Genomic DNA, 21,327 nt, shown 5'->3' on the forward strand with positions numbered 1-21,327 from the left:
AGCTCCTACCCAAAGCATAGTTAAATCTTTCAGACCTTCATACTTATATGATGAGTTGCACTGTCTGGGCGTAAACAGTTTGTGTTGCGGTGGCAGCGGTATAACAAGTGGCCTGGGCAACTTCATGCAAGAAATAAACAGGACTGATTATATTTTTTTGGTGTGGGTACTTATATTTCAACCCTTGCTCCCCCCCAAAAGAAAATACACTTATGCCACCCTACAAAATTTTTATAACACCATTTCGATACACCATCCCCTTTAATAATTCCTTCTCTCTACAGTTTTTACCTAAACAATACCCTCAACCAACCAAATAGTACCTAAAATACCCTCATACCCACTTTAAATCCCCACCCACAACTCAATATATATTGGTCACTGATGTTAATATTTAAAAACACTTTGAAAATGTGCGAACACCAATGTGTGAATTCCCCATTTGGTAACAACATGGTTTTTAAAAATGAAAACTAGAAACCCCTATCTAGACCACAACACTAATCACCATGGGTGGTTTCCGGCGACACACAACCCAAATTATTTAATATAAAGGTACCTTGCCTAAAACATACAGTGACAAAATACTACAGATGCCAAGGTTTTTGAAAATTTTTGATATAATGGTTTTTTTAAGTAATATTTTTTGGCTCAGTTGTTTTTAAAATTAAATACTATAAAATTATGAAAAACAAAAAAAAGGACATTGCGTTGAGAAACTCACTCTGAAACTGGATAGCTGGCAACTCCCGCTGAATGGCTGGCAGGATGGCTGGCTACTCCTTTATGGATGGCTGGCAACTGCGGCTGAATGGCTAGCAGGATGGGTGGGTAGCAACGCCTGCTGAATGGCTGGCAGGATGGGTGGCTGGCAACTCCTGCTGGATGGCTGGCAACTGCTGCTGAATGGCTGGCAACTCCTGATGGATGGATGGCAGGATGACTGGCAACCCCCATTGGATAGCTGGCAGGATGGCTGGCAACTCCTGATGAATGGATGGATGGCTCCTCTGGTGTCTTGAAGGACAATGGATGAATGAAGCCCTACCTATCAGATTTTTATACCTTTTCTGTGGGGTTTGTTTGCCAACTTTTTAGGATGAGTTGATGCATTGTTGAGCATGCTCAGACAGAAAAACCGGATCCGGCCGCCGGATCCGGAAAAAAATGGATTCCAGCGCCCATAGGCTTCCATTATACAAAAAAACAGATGATGCCGTATCCGGGATCATCCGGTTTAGCGATGCAGACAAAAAACTTTACATGTAATGTTTTTTCCAGACGCCGCACCGTCACTTATTGCCGGATCCGGCAAAAGCCGGACGCGCCGCGTGCCCATGCGGCATAATGTGGCGCCAATGTAAGTCAATGGGGAAAAAACGGATCCGGCGTGCCATCCCTATTGGGCAATTTTTAAGAACAAAACGTATCTGCTCTACAGAGACAATGTTTGAGCAACAGGCTAAGGATTTGGGGCATCGGTTTAAGGCTAGAGGATACAGCAATAGATGCATCAAACAGCGGTATAGGAGGGCCAAGCAGGCCTCACGTAATGATCTATTGGCTAAATCCATCAGCACCCGGCAAGATGAAACTAAGGATACTATCTGTTTTGTGTGCACATCTAACTGCCAGTGGGATCGGATGCGGAAAATCTTTGATAAATGTTGGCCTATTTTACACACTGATACCACTTTGGCAGCACATTTGCCATCACGGCCTAGAATCATTCCTAGACGGAGTTGGAATTTAAAAGACCATCTAGTGAAAAGCCATTATGTACCCATATTACCAGCAGTTCGTGGTTCTCGTACACACGGATGTTTCCCTTGTGGGAGATGTGTTGCGTGTCCGAACATTTATAAAACTACATCCTTTACCACGTCTGATGGAAAAAAGACTTTCTCTATAAAGAATTATATTACATGTAACACATCAAATGTGGTGTATTATGCCACTTGTCCTTGTAATAAAATCTATATTGGACTTACATCACGAGAGTTTAAAGTTCGGGTACGCAAACATGTCAGGGACATAATGGCATCTAGAGACATTCAGGATATTTCCTGTTTAAAAACACTTCCGAAGCACTTTAAATTGTTTCATAGTGCTAATCCTAAGGGCTTATTAGTCTGTGGGATTGATAGGATTGACTGTGGCATTCGTGGGGGCAATGTTAAGAAGATCCTTGCACAACATGAGTGCAGGTGGATCGTGACATTAGATACTTTAGCTCCTGCTGGCTTGAATGAAACCAATACCTTTGTTCCTTTTCTCAATTAGGGATTGGTCTAATTAGACCTCAATTTGGGTTCCTAAATATCACGGTCATTCCTTAAGATCCATTGGGATCTTAGTGATTTTGGTTATGATTTAGTTCACCCTTATTTCCGTTGTGGTCTGATTATGTATCTGTCTGTGTCCATGTTGTGTTTTTAATTTGGTTTTAATTTTTCAGTGTCTGTTTTTTCTAGTTTATTTCACAGCATTATTTCTGGCATCCATGTCTGGATGCGGAAGAGTTTGTTCCACGACATTTTTTACAGCTATTTGGATCAGCAGTCATCTTCTCTGGGAAATTATACCGCTTGTAATTTTGTGAAACATGGCTGACTTAGATACCTAGAGGACAAACAAAGCTTAATGTGTTTTGATATCTTCAATTTCCCATGCTTCACTGAAGAACTGCCATTATTTGGGGGGGGGGGTTGTGGGGGGGGTGGTTGGTGTGGTTCTTCTTTATATATTATTTATCTTGTTATGTTTAGACATTAAAGAAGAAATCTACACTTTTGTACTGGTAAACTAATGATGATTGTATGATGTTTTGTATCATTATACATTATGATATTCATCTCACTTTAATATTTAATTATATGTATCATAATTGTCATTTATACGTATGGTTTGGAGTGCAATCTGTTTCTATTTTAGAATTATTTTGATGTACAATAACCTCCTTTTTTGTATATCTGCATTACTGCCCCTTTTTATATGGCGTCATATTTATGGCACTGTTTATATTATTTTTTTGATTGGCTGTATATTACTACAAGTATATATTGGGGACCTTTTTGGATTTTTTCTCTAGTAATTATGGATTTTCTTCTTATTATGATGTCCCCCTCTCTCTCTCTCTTGTATCTTGCTTGTGAGCAGCTAAACGATCCGTCCAGACCCCACCATTATGGCAGCCCGCAGTGTCTCCGGGAATATGGCGCTGATCCTGCGCGCATGCGCGGTGTGCCCGACATTGGTCGCGATGCTCCGGCCATCATATTTGTGGGCCGCGCGTGTTGATGACGTCTAGCGGTGTTTCTCACCGCGCACGCGTGCTGCTCACTGATGGCGGCAGGTCATCGCGTGGTTACCATGCGGCTACACTGGGCATGCGCCGCTTCTGATTAGTAACACCTGGAATGCTGCATGTATATATGGGTGCTTGAGGATAGATAGGCACTTCCCCTTGAGAAAGCCGAGGCGAAACGCGCGTCGGGGTTTAGCGCGGTATCCTCCCTGCAGTATTATTCCCTTATGGGTAAGTGGCATGAGCATTATGGGTATCGGGTATGATCCTAGAATTGATTGATACATTCTCTTGAGCCAGTAATTGCTTATATAACTCTAGCATTATGCCATATAGAGCACCCGGTTTCTATAGGTATATAGAGACATTGTCTCTGGATAAGCTGTACAATATGTTTTGGTGCTTAGACTAAGCTTTACTATATTTGTAGCATATGGTTCTTTTGCTTGCTGTCACTTTATGTGTAGGTATGTTTACCTCACGCTACACTGGGATTATTCCTTGTATATCTACCTCTATTATGTGCTTATAAATGTTTGATACTGTTTTAAGATATGTTAATAAAGATTGATTTTTCATTTCTCTTATATTTCCATTGTGGTTTAAGGTTACTCCACTTTTTTTCTTTTATTGCATATTATTGGGAGTACTCCACTATTATTCAATAAGTCCTAATTTTTGGTGGGGGAACTATGACTGTTGTCTAACTGGTTCCTGACCGCGTTTTATAGTTATGAAGGTTTTGAACTTGTTTTCATTAGCGGTAAAAAACGCAGCATGTTCATTAATTTCCACTTAGGTCCGCGTTTTTGGCTATTTCCTATAGTCCAAAAGACGCGCAAAAAAAACCGCATCAAAAACGCGTGTTTTTTGTGCAAAAATCGCGGCAAAAACGCGCGGAAAAAATGCGCGTTTTCTGGGAAGGAAAACTCGTTTCCTGAGCGTTTAAAAAACGCTACGTGGGCACATAGCCTAAGGCTATGTGAACACGTTGCAGATTCAGCTGCGTTTTTTTCCGCACGGAACCGCAGGTAAAACAGCAGGTAAAGTCACCTGCGGTTTTCCTGTGGTTTGGTCTGCGGTTTCACACCTCTACTATGTTAAAGGTGTGAAACCACTGCGGAAACCGCCCAACAATTGACATGCTGCGGTTTGTAAACCGCAGCAAAACCACACGGAAAAAACCGCACCGTCAGCACAGCATTTTTGAAAACCCATAGGGTTTCATTGTACTGTACTTGGTCTGCGGAACTGCTGCGTTTCCGCAGGGCCAAAACCGCTGCGGAAACGCAGCAGAATCCACATCGTGTGCACATAGCCTTAAAGACGCTTTTTTTGCAAGAAGAAGTTTTACCATATTTTGAGAGCTATAATTTTTCCATATTTTGGCCGACAGAGTCATGTGAGGTCTTGTTTTTTGCGGAACGAGCTGACGTTTTTTTTCATACCATTTTCAGGCACATGACATTTTTTGATCGCTTTCTATTCTGATTTTTGTGGAGGAAGAATGAACAAAAAACAGAAATTCAGGGATTTTTTTTTCTCCATTCTGCATGTGGTAAAATTGATAAGGCAGTTTTATTCTTTGGGTCACTACGATTGCAACAATGCCACATTTATATTGTTTTTTACAGTATGTTTTGGCGTTTTTATGTTTTAATGTCAGAGGAGAGAAACATTATTTTAATAGCAGGCACAGTTTTTTTCTGTGATCGCCGTTATTCGCCGAATAACGGTGATCATGTGATCGGGGCTCTGAAAATCCATGTCTGATTATGATTTTCCAACTCATGGGTATGCTATACCCTTATTCCCGATCTTCATTTTAAAATGACAACGAAGGCATAAGACTCCATAGCAACCACCATTTTAAAGCGTATTGCTGGTCGTTAAGGGGTTAAAGGCGATCTGTCAGCAGGTTTCTGCTATGTAATTTGAGAACAGTATAATATAGGGCAAAAGACGCTGATCCCTGCAATGTGTCATTTACTGGGTTGCTTGGTGCAGTTTTGATAAAAGTCCTGTTTTATCTGCTGCAGATTTATAAGAGCTCAAATGCTCAGCTGTGTGTAACCTCACCCATATGACTGATCGTCAGCTTCCTGTGTTCACTATGAATTGTCAGAAAAGTACCAATCAGTGGTCGGGACAGGGTAACAAAGATCAGCCTGCCTGCCCAGCATGTGAAACCTAGTCAGGAAGTGATAATCTCCTTCTGATAAAACACTGATTGTACTGAAACTACAACACACATCCTTGAAATTAGGCTTATTTGTCCTCTCAAACAGCATAAACTTGCTGACATGTTCTCTTTAATTTCTAACTTACAGTATCATTATGGGTATTCTTAAAAGTCATTTTACATTCTTTTTTAGGGTTGGTAGCTAGTAATGGTGAACGCTGGAAACAGCTGCGACGCTTCTCATTGATGACACTGAGGAACTTTGGAATGGGTAAAAGAAGCATTGAACAGAGGATTCAAGAAGAGGCCCAATTCCTTATGGAAGAATTCCAAAAGAGCAAAGGTGAGAACTACATGAATATATACTTTCAGAAAACTCAAATTCTGACTCTTAAGTATAAGTAAACCGCTGGCAATATTTGCACATGCAGTCAACATATATATATATATATATATATATATATGTTTTTAATCTATTAGTCTCTTGCTTAGTAAAGGTTTTGGGATAGTTCCGCCCCTCTCTTTTGAGACATGCATAAAAAGCCTTCCTGCACAGCGCGTCCTCACCTGGCAGTGCCTCTCTGAGCCCTGCTCATGTAGGCACTGTTCACATGATCAGGTTTTTAAATACATTAGATAGGACCGCTCCGAAATGGGTTACCGTGACGTGGTGGATTTGATAGGTATACATTTTTTGTAAAAAAAGACTAAATACCCTGTGTTTTTGTTATTCTCTTTGACTAGCACTTGCTATGTACTGGTATATATATTTTTACAGCAGAGTATTTTTGCGCGTTTTTAATACTGTTTTTTCTGTGTTTCAGTCCATGGGTGGTGTGAATACTGCCCTACAGGCTTGTTCACCTTTAGGCTGTGTGCCCACGATGCGATTTTTAAGCGTTTTTGCAGCAATTTTCTGCGTGAAAACACGGCGAAAACGTTTAAAAATCGTGTACAGAACGCCCCCCATGCATTCCTATGGCATTCCGCACATGCTGTGCTAATGCTGCGCTTTTTTCCACGGCGGAATCGCATCGCGGAAAAAATCGCAGCATGATCATTCTTTTGTGAGGAATCGCAAAGAATTTCCGCGATTCCGCACCCATAGGAATGCATGAGAATCGCTTACTTCCCACATGTGGCTATGCCCACCATGCGGGAAGTTAAGCATCTCATGTGCGGTTGGTACCCACGGTGTGGAGGAGAGGAGACTGTCCTCCTGGCCCTGGGTACCATACCCCTGTAAAAAAAAAAAGAATAAAAAAATAAAAAATCGGGGTATATTTACCTTCCGATGTCCCGCGCTGCATTCCCGGCCTAAGCGTTCCCAGTAATGCCTTGCGGCAAGGCCCTGTGATGACGTAGTCTCGCGTGACTCTAGCGGTCCCGTGAGATCACTATAGCAATGCGAGACCAACGTCATCACAGGTCTCGCAAGGCATCGCTGGGAACGGGAGCGTTGCTGAGACAGCGCGGGACGTCGGAAGGTAAATATACCCCGATTTTTTAATTTTTTTTATCATTTTTAACATTCTATCTTTTACTATTGATGCCACATAGGCAGCCTCAATAGTAAAAAGCTGGTCACACTTGTCAAACACTATGTTTGACGAGTGTGACCAACCTGTCAATCACTTTTCAAGCGATGCTTCAAATCGCTTGGAAAGTGCTTGAATATCGCACGCGTAAATCGTGGTAAAATTGCGCGTTTTATTGCACAGCGCATTGTGCGCTATCGGTCGCACGCGCAATTGTCCCCTATCTTTAAAATGGCTGGCGCAGTGTCCAGCGATTGCACGCAAGCCTCAGCATTTCAGTGCGCTGCACATTTTTCAGGTGTGCGATCAGACGCGCCGGACGCTACATGTTGCATTTTGTGTTCCATCCAACATCGTTAAAAAAGCGCGTGCCCGCGTCAGCGCACGCAATGCGCAAAAAATAGTATTATAGTCTATGGTGGCGCTGACGTGCGCTGTACAGTGCGCTTGTCAGCGCATTGCGGGCGCGCGCGATTTCAGAGTAAACAATGTCTAGACACTTGTTTAATCCACCCTAAACAAGCAACATTGTTTTGGAGGAGGGTAGATAAAAGAAGGGGTCTGTAGTGCCAGATCATTACTCTCCAGACATACTGCAGACAAGACAACACCCACCCAGCCAGAGAGAATCCACTCCTTGGGAGAGAAGATCAGCTATAATGTGAGTATTCTAAAATTATTTTATGTGAGCCTGTACTTAAAATATATTATGCACTAATGCTTTTTTTAAAATTTTTACAGCATGTCTTCAGAATCGCAATACAGCCCTTCCAGGCAAGAATTGGCAGACGCGGATCGTGAGGTGAGCATTTTGCAGCCTTTGTGTAAGTTTACCTGCCTCTACAAATGGATAATTATTTCTGTTCTTTTTCAGACTTTAGCATCGGACCAGGCAAGTGAGGCAGAACGGACGGAGCAGCGTAGACAAGTCCCGGCGGGAGGAGATGCAATGTAAGTATCCATTCTTTCAAGTTACCTTTTTTATTTTTTAAAATATGTTTGCTATTCATGTATTTCTGACATGTTTTTCATCTTCTCTTTTTTCTTCTTCTCTATCCCATTCTCTACAGTTTCCTCGATTCTAAATGTATTTCTTTTCTAGGTTCCACAATGGGATGAAGACCTCTACATAGACAACAAGCAACTGATAAGCCTTGTCCAGGAGCGTGTCCCGTTGTGGGACAGCCGTGACCAGCAGTGCAAGGACTTTGTGGTGACCCCACAGCTCTGGAATGAGGTGGCCGCAGCGTTGATGGAGGGCTGGGACTTCGCCTCTGCAATTTCCAAAAATGCGTTTAGTAAGTATTTCCCTGTTGTGTGATGCCGCATTGAGTCTTGGACCTGATGATACTTGTGTGTTTAGTGCAAGATATATTCTTGCAGTGAACACACAAGTGTCCTCAGGTTCAACAGTCAATGCATTGTGAATTGGAATGATGTATTGTTCATGCTGTAACTTTTGGACCTGATGATACTTGTGTGTTTAGTGCAAGATATATTCTTGCAGTGAACACACAAGTGTCCTCAGGTTCAACAGTCAATGCATTGTGTATTTAATTCTTTCTGGATGCAGCATTTACTGTTTGACTAGGTCACTCAGGTGTGTGTGATGATACAGATGTTGCCATCAGTGCATTCAATAATGTTTGTTTTATTATTTTTTCAACAGTGAACACATTGGCGCTCGATGAAGGACCGTTTCAACACTGATGTTCGTGCTGAGGGACAGGCTCGCAGTGGCTCAGCGGCAAGGAGCAGATCCAAGTACACATATCATCGTGCTTTGGAATTCCTACGACCCGTCCTTGCCACCAGAGCGTAAGTTTTATTTATTTATTTATTTTTTTTGGGGGGGGGGGGTTTCAGTGAATGTAATCAGTGTTTTTAGATTCAACAGATGAACCTTCTTGTAAATGCATGATACTAATGTTTGACTTTTCTTTCCACAGCACCGGGAGCAGCACCCTGCAACCTGTCCCTGGAGCGGTTCTTCATCGATCGGCCTCGGACCCGTCCCAGCCATCAGACAGCCAGGAAGCAAGTTGCAGGTCAGCAACACAGACAGCTGGTGACCAGGAAGCTAGTCAATCAGGTGTTCCCCTGTCCCAGGTCTCTGCCACTGGTTATGCGGGCACTACCCACCAGCGGCAGAGGGCCTCGCACAGGCCTGTCTTGCCTGAGTTCATGCACTTGAGTGAGGCCTTTCATGCTAGCCTCAAGTCGCTGTCCGAAAGAGTGGAAAGTGGTTTTGCACTAATGGAACGTGGTTTTAACTACATGGAACACCTCATCCGCTCTTCCGACCAGCGCCTTGACCGGCTGGAGGCCGACCTCAATAGACCAGCGCACCATTTTTTTATTAAAATTGAACGGGGCATGGGGATCACCTTAGTTCTGAGCAACAGCTGAATGTGTTACACGCCTGCAACACTGCTTACTTGCAGGCTATGCAGCAGAATCAGCACGTGAAGCAGTCAGTGTTGTTATTCCCACCTGTGCCACCACTGACTTGCTTCACCACAGTACCAACTTCTGCTGCATATCACTGCACGGCCATCTGCATTCCTAGTCAAGCCAGACACCACTACACCACACAAATGCCGAGTGCTGCTGGACACTCCACCCCTGCCACCACCATGTCAAGCGCTGCTCCTTTCTGGAGCACCAGTACTGCCACCATTACCACTTCTTGGCGTACCACCAGCGCAAAATCTGGTTGGGCCACCGCCACCTCTTCTCCTGGTCTGACCACAGAGACACCATAATCTCCAGATCGGAGCACCACCACAACTCCTCATCATTTGAGGAGCACCTCCACCACTCATCAGAGGAGCACCGCCACCTCTTCACCTCATCGTAGCACCACCACCACTCCTCTTCAGAGGATCACCACCACCGCTTCACCTACTCGGAGCACCGCCACCACTCCTCTCCCGAGGAGCACCGCTTCACCTACTCTGAGCACCGCTACCACTCCTCTTCAGAGGACCACCGCCACTGCTTCACCAACTCGGAGCACCGCCACCACTCCTCATCACAGGAGAACCGCCACCGCTTCTCCTAGGTGGAGCACCGCCACCACTCCTCATCACAGGAGCACCGCCACAGCTTCACCTGATAGGAGCACTGCCACCTATTTTCCCACCAGAAGCACCGTGCAAACTTCGCCTTCAATGAGCACCGACACCACAGGTTCTCCTGCAAGGAGCACCACCAGCGCCTCCACCGAGCCGCTTAGGGGAGACCCACATTCCCTATTTTGTTCTGCAAAGACAGGAGGCAGCATCTCTAGGCGGTCAACAAATGTAAGGCGGTCACAAACTGGTAGTCAGTACAGGCAGGTGACTCCTGCCCCAAAAAAGAAAAAACAAAAAAGACTTTGTTAGTCAGTCCCCCCTCTCCTTCCAGTGTTTCTCAACCTGCCTCCAGTTCCATTCCTGAGCTCCCTTCCCCACTACTTTAGTAGCCCGTTCACCCCTTCCTCAATTTCCAGCCGTTCCTCGTCTCTCCACACCCCCAAAGTATCCCACTCTTCCCCCAATCGTCCGTCTAAATAAAAATAATTTTTTTTTTAGCTTTTAATAAATGTGCAATGTTGCTGTCACAAAATAAGTTGTGTTTAATGTGTCTTTCGCCGGCTACACACACTGCACCGTACACACACTGCGACGTACATTTTTCTTTTTTGTCAACACATAGCTCCATTAATGATACATGTTTCGCGTGTCAATCTTGGAGATATGTGTAGTCAAAAACACAAATCTATATGACTTGTATTTTCAACAACAGTCTCTTCAGTCTGGTAATATAGCACAGACTGAATAGAGGATGGTGTTGAGTGCAAGGCCTATCTATAGTTACCTTGCCTTGTATCCAAAACAGTAACTTCACTATGGTGTGTTTTAACATCATTTAATTTTTGGTGATACTATGCAACGTTATTATTGCTAGACCTTGTAATTAACCTCATCCCCTATTCAGTGTGTGTTGATAAACTGAGGAGATGATGTGGAAAATACCTGCCATATGTACAATACCCTGGCCTTGTTGCATAACTATCACACCTGTGCAGGTGAATACACATGAGTTTTAACCTGTAGTGTCGCTTCAGTCTGCATATATTTCTATCAGACTGTAGCGATGCTGCAGTTAACCTCTTATGTGTATTCTCCTGACAATGTGTGATAACCTTATGAATAGTGTTGAGCTTTCCGATACCGCAAGTATCGGGTATCGGCCGATATTTGCCGTATCGGAATTCCGATACCGAGTACCGATACTTTTTTCGTATCGGATACCGGAATCGGAAGTCCAAAATGCAATGAGCCACAAAAGTGGCTCTGATTGGCTGCCGAAATGACGTCATCATGATGCGCTGTCTGTGCGCATCATGATGCGCCATCAGTTCGGGCCTTCGGGGGGGCTGTGCCGACTGTCCGGGGGTCTGTACCGGCCTGCCGGTGGTCTGTGCAGGCTCCGGTGGTCTGTGCCGGCCTGCCGGGGGGCTGTGCCTGCCTGCCGCTGGTCTGTGCAGGCTCCGGTGGTCTGTGCCGACCTGCTGGGGGGCTGTGCCGGCCTGCCGGTGGTCTGTGCAGGCATCGTCCGATGGGACTACAAGTCCCATCGGGCGATGCCTGCTACCATGACAGTGATTGACACATTAGCCAATGATGGGACAGTAGTAGTCCCATCATCTGGCTAATGTGTTGAATGTAAACAAAAAATTAAAAAAAATTACATGCTACATACATACTACATATATACTACATGCAACATGCATACTACATACATGCTACATACTACATGCATGCTACATACATGCTACATACTACATACATGCTACATACATACTACATATATACTACATGCATGCAACATACATACTTCATATATACTACATGCATGCTACATACTACATATATACTACATGCATGCAACATGCATACTACATATATACTACATGTAACATACATCCTACATATATACTACATGCAACATGCATACTACATACATGCTACATACTACATACATGCTACATACATACTACATACATAATACATATATACTACATGCATGCAACATGCATACTACATATATACTATATATACTACATGTAACATACATACTACATATATACTACATGCTACATACATGCAGCATACACACTACATGCTACATACATACTACATACATGCTACATACATACACACTACATGCTACATACATGCAATATACATACTACATACATACTACATACATACCACATGCATGCAACATGCATACTACATATATACTGCATATATACTACATGCATGCAACATACATATATACTACATACAATACATACATATAGACATACAGTACATATAACATAGAGTACATACTTACCGTCACTTGTCACTTTGATCCCCAAAGCCATTGTCACCTGAGGGATAAATATCAAAATAAAAAAACACCAATATACTTACCCCGATCCGCAGAAGTCCACGAGGGTCCCACGTCCATCTTGCGTGGAGAACAGCAGCATCAGCTGATGCTACCGTTCTCTACCAGCTCCAGGAATACAATGATGGAAGGTAGGTATCCTTCCGCACTGTATTCCTCCACCACTTTAAAAAAAAAAAGTCCCTAGTCTCACTTTATGCCATTGCTGTGTGGGAATTTCTCACGCAACAATGACATAAAGTGAGACTAGGGACTTTTTTTTTTTAAAGTGGTGGAGGAATACAGTGCGGAAGGATACCTACCTTCCGTCATTGTATTCCTGGAGCTGGTAGAGAATGGTAGCATCAGCTGATGCTGCTGTTCTCCACGCAAGATGGACGTGGGACCCTCGTGGACTTCTGCGGAACGGGGTAAGTATATTGGTGTTTTTTTATTTTGATATTTATCCCTCAGGTGACAATGGCTTCGGGGATCAAAGTGACAAGTGACGGTGAGTATGTACTCTATGTTATATGTACTGTATGTCTATATGTATGTATTGTATGTAGTATATATGTATGTTGCATGCATGTAGTATATATGCATTATATATGTAGTATGCATGTTGCATGCATGTGGTATGTTGCATGTATGTAGTATGTATGTAGCATGTATGTAGTATGTATGTTGCATGTATGTAGCATGTAGTGTGTATGTTGCATGTATGTAGCATTTAGTATATATGTAGTATGTATGTTACATGTAGTATATATAGTATATATGTAGTATGCATGTTGCATGCATGTAGTATATATGTTGTATGTATGTTGCATGCATGTAGTATATATGTATTATGTATGTAGTATGTATGTAGCATGTATGTAATATGTAGCATGTATGTAGTATGTAGCATGCATGTAGTATGTAGCATGTATGTAGTATGTATGTTACATGTAGTATATATGTAGTATGTATGTTACATGTAGTATATATGTAGTATGCATGTTGCATGCATGTAGTATATATGTTGTATGTATGTTGCATGCATGTAGTATATATGTAGTATGTATGTTGCATGCATGTAGTATATATGTAGTATGTATGTTGCATGTAGTATGTATGTTGCATGCATGTATTATATATGTAGCATGTATGTAGTATGTAGCATGTATGTAGCATGCATGTAGTATGTAGCATGTATGTAGTATGCATGTTGCATGTAGTATATATGTAGTATGTATGTTGCATGTAGTATATATGTAGTATGCATGTTGTATGTAGCATGTATGTAGCATGTAATTTTTTTTTTTTTTTTTTTTTTTTACATTCAACACATTAGCCGGATGATGTGTCAATCACTGTCATGGTAGCAGGCATCGCCCGATGGGACTTGTAGTCCCATCGGACGATGCCTGCACAGACCCCCGAAGCCTGCACAGACCACCGGAGCCTGCACAGACCACCGGCAGGCCGTCACAGCCCCCCGGCAGGCCGGCACAGACCACCGGAGCCTGCACAGCCCCCCGAAAGGCCCGTACAGACCCCAGAGAGGCTGTACAAGGCAAAAATAGGGTTTTTCTTATTCCGATACCGGAAGTCCCATAGACTTGAACGGGACTTCCGGTATCGGAATCGGCGATACCGATACTTTTTTTTTAAGATCGGCCGATCCATTCCGATCCGATATTTTCAAGTATCGGCTGGTATCGCTCAACTCTACTTATGAAGTCTGGATGCGTTACTTTTGGCATCCTCACTTCAGCATGCCACCAGGCCAGGGAATTGTAGAAGTTGCATCAACTTTACTATGTATACAGTGTTGAGTTCAAACTAGCCACAGTGAGGATAATATAACATATCGATAGTCACAGCGTTAGGTCTCATAAATAGTTATGGATGGTACTGCATTCAAAAATCACTATTTTTAACATAAGGACAGGTGACACAAATATTAGTTGTATGGTCTCCACCGTCGCATCACGTTGAACTCAAAGTGTGAAGATAATGAAGATCATGCAAATTGTGTGTATGTATAGTCACCTGGTCTTGAGTACTATTAAATTAATGATGCACAAAAACAGCATCATGAATTCAATCGTACACCTGACCAGTTGATTATTATATTGAAGTGTAAAAAGACAGAGTGCACTCGGTAAAGGTATCAACAAAGGTTTTTTATTAACATCCACACAAAAGTAAACTTTATTACACCATTTGCTGTTGTCAGGCCACCCGTCCTACATCTGAGTTGAAGTAAGCCGCAAATTGGTCCCTCATTTGGCCAACTTCAACGGATGACCTGAGAGGGTGCTGATTAAATTCAGGCAAGGGGTTAGGAGCGGCATCATGGAGTTCAAAGTTTGGGTGCTCTCTAACCATGGCAAAATTGTGTAGAACCACACAGGCCTTCACCACCTCATCCACTGTTTCCAGTTTAAGATTAATGGCTGTGCCGAGAATGCACCATCTGGACATAAGTATACCAAAGGCACACTCTACAGTTCTTCTTGCCCTGGTCAGCCTGTAATTAAAAATTCATTTGGTGTGGTCCAAGTCCCGGCTGGAGTAGGGTTTGAGGAGGTTTTGGCACATCTGGAATGCCTCATCTCCAACCCTTACAAAGGGCTGTGGCAGACCTTCGGTGTTGGGAAGAGGCCGTGGCATGGGGAAATTGAACTGGTTGCCATACAACCTCCGGCCCATGTCCGAGTTCTTAAAAGCCTGGGTGTCATTCCCACGCCCAAATGCCCCAATGTCCACTGCAACAAACTTACAGTCTGCATCAGAAATGGCCATGAGTACTGTAGATAAGTACTTTTTGTAATTATAGTACCCTGATCCAGTTCTTTTGGGTTTTATAATCCGGATGTGTTTCCCATCCACCGCACCCAAACAGTTGGGGAAATTGCACACTGTCCAGAATCTTCCTGCATTTTCAATCCACTTTTCCATGGTGGGGAGGGGCAGAAATTCGGGACAGAGAAAGTCCCACAGAGAACGTCCCACAAAGCCCGGCAGGTGTCCGCAACAATTCCAGACAAGGTAGATATTTCAAGCCGGTACTAGAAGTGAAGTGAAGAGAGGGTCTCTCCAGTAGCCAGGAATCTGTGAAACAGAGAAAAAACAAAAATTAATATTTGTGTATCTGGATTTTTACAACAACAAAAAATTAAATTTTTTTAAAAAAGAAAAAGTCTAAAAATAAATATGCAGCCTTTTATTTACTACATGGCATACAAATAATGCTGCAGCCTTTGGTTAAGTACATTGCAGAACAATAATCCTGCCAGCTTTGGAATAGTACATATGAGAACAAATAAAATTATGCAGGCATTGGCTTTGAAATACTACGCATACCGTAATGTGACCAGGAGCCGTTCCTCGGGAGGAATCGCACAACGGAGATGTGTGTCCTGTCTCCGGATGGCATTTTGGACACGACCCAGCAAATACATGCTTTGTTGGGACATCCGTGTATAGTCCATAAATTTTTCCGGGTTTGCCTGTAGCTTGCTGTAGAGGGTGTGGTACGCTCCATGACTCTCCCGGAGTTCAACAATCCGATGTATCCACAAATGCCGCTGCTGCCGTCTTCGCTGTCTCTCTCTCTCCCATTGTTGATGGCAAGCAACTGCATAAGCCTGAGCCATCCTGATGTCCAGATCCAAGTTGAAGTGAAAACTCTTCCAGTGCAGATCCAAGTCGTCAAGATAAAAAGCAAGCAAATGTGAAGAATGTAGCTGTAAACAGGGTCTATATAAAGAATTCCCATAACACACGCCCACTGCTGTCCAATTGGTGGATTCTGTTGCACTAATTGGTCAAGGATTTTCCTCCTGTGATTGTGACATCATGCGCATAAAAAACGCATATACATGGAAATGCTTTAAAACGCAGACAAACGCTGCATTTTTTTTCTCTTAACGCGCACGAAAATGCTACAAAAAAAGCAGTGTTTACAAGCATTTGTATGCGTTTTTATCACGCGTTTGATGTGCGCACCAAACGCAGCGCAGAAAAACGCTAGTGTGAAACTAGCCTTAGTCTCTTGCTTAGTGTAGGTTTTGGGAGAGTCCCCCCTCTCTTTTTGAGAAATGCATAAAAAGCCTTCCTGCACAGCGTATCCTCACCTGGCAGTGCCTCTCTGAACCCTGCTCATGTAGGCACTGTTCACATGATCAGGTTTTTAAATTCATTAGATAGGACTGCTCCAAAATGGGTTACCGTGATGTGGTGGAGTGGCTTGATATGCATTTTTTGCAAAAAACATATCAACTAAATACCCTGTGTTTGTTATTCTCTTTTACTAGCACTTGCTATGTACTGGTATATATATTTTTTACAGCAGAGTATTTTTGCGCATTTGTCATACTGTTTTTTCTGTGTTTCAGTCCATGGGTGTTGTGAATACTGCCCTACAGGCTTGTTCACCTTTATGCATGTTTCATATGTTTTTAATCTATTAGTCTCTTGCTTAGTGCAGGTTTTGGGAGAGTCCCGCCCCTCTCTTTTGAGAAATGCATAAAAAGCCTTCCTGCACAGCGTATCCTCACCTGGTAGTGCCTCTCTGAACCCTGCTCATGTAGGCACTGTTCACATGATCAGGTTTTTAAATTCATTAGATAGGACTGCTCCAAAATGGGTTACCGTGATGTGGTGGAGTGGCTTGGTATGCATTTTTTGCAAAAAAACATATCAACTAAATACCCTGTGTTTGTTATTATCTTTTACGAGCACCTGCTATGTACTGGTATATATATTTTTTACAGCAGAGTATTTTTGCGCGTTTGTCATACTGTTTTTTCTCTGTTTCAGTCCATGGGTGGTGTGAATACTGCCCTACAGTCTTGTTCACCTTTATGCATGTTTCATATGTTTTTAATTTATATATATATATATATATATATATATATATATATATATAGCTGAGTGTATGTATCAAGCCTCGCCCTCTTCACATAGCCCCGCCCACTGGCAGGTGGCGAGCGAGGTTGCAGAGGGAAAGTGCGGGACACGGGTGGAGAGCGAAGCTGCGAGGGAGAGAGCGGGACACGGATGGAGAGCGGGGCTGTGGAGGGATAGAACAGGGCAGCGAATGGACAGCGGGGCTGCAGAGGGAGAGAGTGGGATGGCGGGTGGAGAGTGGGGCTGTGGAAGGAGAGAGCGTGACGGTAGATGGAGAGCTGGGCTACGGAAAGAGACAGCGGGGCTACTGAGTGAAAGTGGGGCTGCTGAGGGAGAGAGCAAGATGGCTAGTGGAGACAGGACTGCGGAGGGAGAGAGCAGGATGGTGGATGGAGATCAGGGTTGCTGAGGGAGAATGCGGGACGACGAGTGAAGAGCTAGGCTTCGGAGGGAAAAAGCAGGACAGCAGTTAGTTACTATGCCCGGACTACACCGGGATCTTCAGCTAGTAGCTGACTAAAAAGAGAAAATGTTCTAGAATCATACTTTATTTTTTAATCTTTATGTGTCTATGACTATACAATAAATATGAGTCCAGAAATATTGTCACTTTTAGCATCTTTTGCGAGAGCAGGCATTGTAGGAAGGCTGATACTTTTTGAGGGATTTTTTAGTTTATTTATCAGCTTTGCGGTGTAGACTGGGACAAAATTAGCTGAGTCATACTTTATCATTGATGGGTAGACAAGGTAATTACACCTCCAGTAACAGCTATAAATCTAGATAAAGCAAAACAGCTGCACTATTAGCAATAACTGGTTTATCAATTAAATTGATCATGGATTACTGTGCACAGACATTTTTGGAAATAATTCATCAAATAGAAAATAGTCTAGCATTGGGAACTCATATTAAAATCTAGGGTGTACAAGTACTGAATAGTGTGGATTTCAGCGGATCAGTTTAATTTTAATAGCAGTTTTAACCCTTAAAGGACAAAGCAATTTTTTATTTTTGCACCTTTATTTTTTTTCCTTCCTTTTTTTCTCATTTTTTTTCAGTTGATGTAGAAATTTGTTTGATAAAATTGATCTGGATTCATGATTCTCCAGGTCAGTAAAATTACGGCTGTAAAGAAAGAAAAATCCAGCTCCATGAAAATGCAAAAACTCTTCTTTTTATTGGTGTGAATAGAAAACACTCCAGTCGATGAATTAAGATGTCATGGTAGTAGATGAAACAAGGTAGTTTTATCATTTTTTTAGGTAGGTTTTTGTTATATTTAAAAAAAAACTTTATCTTTTACTTTATTACTTGGTTCTATTAGTGGACTTGAACATGAGATCCCTTGAAAAATTGTTCTACTGTACTTATCACAATACCACAGTGTAGCAGTATATAGTATTATTCATGGTCCTCTATGAAATCCAGCTTCATAGGAGTACCAAAATGGCAGCCAAAGGACATCTCTCTGGCTGTCATGGTAGCTAATCAACAATCCTTGATTGCATTTCAAGGGTCCAATAGGAGCCAGATATTGACAGCTGTATATTAATGGCTAGACACTAGAAATAGGAGCGAGCATCAGCCAATGAATTTGAAAACACATGCCTCAAGAGTGGATGTACTGGTCCATTTGCACTGCTATGAAATGCACACACCCTGCAGCAAAAAATCCTTTATATATTTGTGTCCTCTCCCATAACAGGCCAACCATTGGATCCAACATTCTATTTTTCCAAAGCTGTCTCTAATGTCATCTGTTCAGTGGTGTTTGGAGATCGATTTGAGTATGAGGATAAAGAATTTCTGAAGCTTCTTGGCCTTCTAGCACAAACTTTTCAAGGATTCAGCTCAATATGGGGGCAGGTAAAGAAGAATTTGTTTCCAGAACTTAAACACAACAATGCCAAATGTTAAAAGTCTACATGCTATGACTTTACTACATCAATTTCTTTCAGCTGTACAATATATTTCCTAACGTCATGGAAAAGATGCCAGGACCTCACCAAAGGTTATTAAAAGCTGCTGACGATATGAAGGATTTTGTTGAAAAACGTGTGGAAATGCATAAGGAGACTGTTGATCCCAACAATCCTAGGGATTTCATTGATTGCTTCCTCATTAAGATGGAAGAGGCAAGTTGGTCCCATAAATATTAAATTAGGAATTGGATAGGAAAGTGCTGATGGGGCATGTGCCCTAGAGTCTAATAGATGAGGTCAAACACAAGCCGTATTACTTTGGCCAAGATATTCATACAGTATGAATTGGTGCTGCTGCAATCTAAATCTGTGCCCCAAATATTGGCAAGTCTATCCCATGCTTTTGTCTTACCAGATATAGGTAACTGCATATATATATAAGCAATAGTCCAGCATCCAATGTTTACAGTAGAGCTGATCTGGGCAAATTGCAGCCCACAGGCTACAACTGGCCCTCTGGCTGTTCAAGTGTGGCACGCGAACCAGCACACCTGAAGGTATGAAAAAATGGCCCACGTACCACACCATGCAGCTGCCATCCCTTGCCCAGTGTCCCAAATTCACAGCTGTCTGCATTCTGTGAATATAATGGTGAAGGATGTAAGAGAATGGTCAGTTATAATATACTGAGCTGCCATGATGAACCAGGCAGCCATCTTGTGAAAGTTAGGAACCCACAGATTCAACTTTTAGAATAGAACTTATAAGATGTACTTTGGAAAGGCAGATGGAGGATATAAAATGAGATCATATCCATTTGCAAACCTAGCAGACATGCATACAGGTAAATTGAATCAGCCTCAGGGCAATGAGGGAATAGAATCAACAAATATATGGTGAATATGTGTATTTACTTCAACCTTAGCTTGATAAGGGGATTGTCTCCATCTTTTTCCTGGCTCTTCCAGCTCTCAGTAAGGACTTATTCTTACAAAGGAGGGGGAGGCCCACTCCTTCTTCCACCATTTATCACGTGCGACTGAGATAGCATACGTGATGATATCACTCCATATTGTCTTCTGGGCAGAGAATCAGTGAAGACAGCAAAAACCAGAGGAAAGTGCCGCCGTCCGGGGTAAAGGGAGTAGGGTGATTGTGTTTTTTTTAATATATATGTGAAGGTGTTGGGGCTCGTACTGTATATAGGGGGCTATGTGGAGGTTCATAATATACATGGGGGTTTTATGGGGACTCATACTCTATATATGGAGACTGTGGGGGCTCATACTGCATATAAGGGTGCTGTGTTTGGTATGATACTATATATAGAGTGGTACGCGTAGGGGGTCATACTGTATATAGGGAGTTTGTGGAGGCTCATACTGTATCTTGGAGGGCTGTGTTTGGGATTACACTATATATATGAAAGCTATGTGTGGACTCATATACAGTACAGGTGGTCTAATGCTGAATATTGGCAGGCTGTGTGTAGTCTCATACTGTATATAGGGGCTATGTGGACTCACATGGTATATAGGGGGTGTCAACATAATTCTGCTCGATATTAAATGATACAATTAATATTAATATTATAATATTGATTAAAATTAAAATAAATAATTATATTGATTATGTTTATATTAATATTGAGCAGAGTTAATTTCAGCCTATTGGCTTGGCCTCCACAAATGTCATGGTCCCTCATGTGGCCCCTCAGCAAAATGAATTGCCCACCCCTGCAATACAGGATACACTTGAGCAGACACTTCCCCTCGAGCTATGAGATATATTATAGACCTAATAACAAATAGAAGACTAACAGTAATAATCAACCTCTAGTTCATGCATCTAACATTTCTACTTATTTGCACAGGAAAAAGACAAGGCTGATACTGAGTTTCACATGGAAGGAGTGGTTTTTAGCACTTTAGATTTGTTTGGTGCTGGGACAGAAACTGTCAGCTTAACACTCCGTTATGGACTATTGATTCTCCTCAAGCATCCCGATGTTGAAGGTAGAAAAGTCTACAAAATACTAATTAACTT

At 42.4% G+C, this 21,327-nt stretch overlaps 1 protein-coding gene across 1 annotated transcript in view; it reads left to right on the plus strand.

The window, feature by feature from the left end:
- LOC141052045 (cytochrome P450 2A3-like) overlaps positions 1 to 21,327 on the plus strand; it is a 109,757-nt gene that overhangs the window by 83,229 nt on the left and 5,201 nt on the right. Inside the window, exons 3-6 of the mRNA XM_073549224.1 lie at positions 5,683 to 5,832; positions 19,065 to 19,225; positions 19,318 to 19,494; positions 21,155 to 21,296. Coding sequence (XP_073405325.1) covers positions 5,683 to 5,832; positions 19,065 to 19,225; positions 19,318 to 19,494; positions 21,155 to 21,296 — 630 coding nt within the window. The remainder of the gene's footprint in view (positions 1 to 5,682; positions 5,833 to 19,064; positions 19,226 to 19,317; positions 19,495 to 21,154; positions 21,297 to 21,327) is intronic.

The sequence above is a fragment of the Dendrobates tinctorius genome, unplaced genomic scaffold (genome assembly GCF_039654945.1).
Source record: "Dendrobates tinctorius isolate UK_male_01 unplaced genomic scaffold, ASM3965494v1 ptg000158l, whole genome shotgun sequence".
In the NCBI taxonomy this organism is placed as follows: Eukaryota; Metazoa; Chordata; class Amphibia; order Anura; family Dendrobatidae; genus Dendrobates; species Dendrobates tinctorius.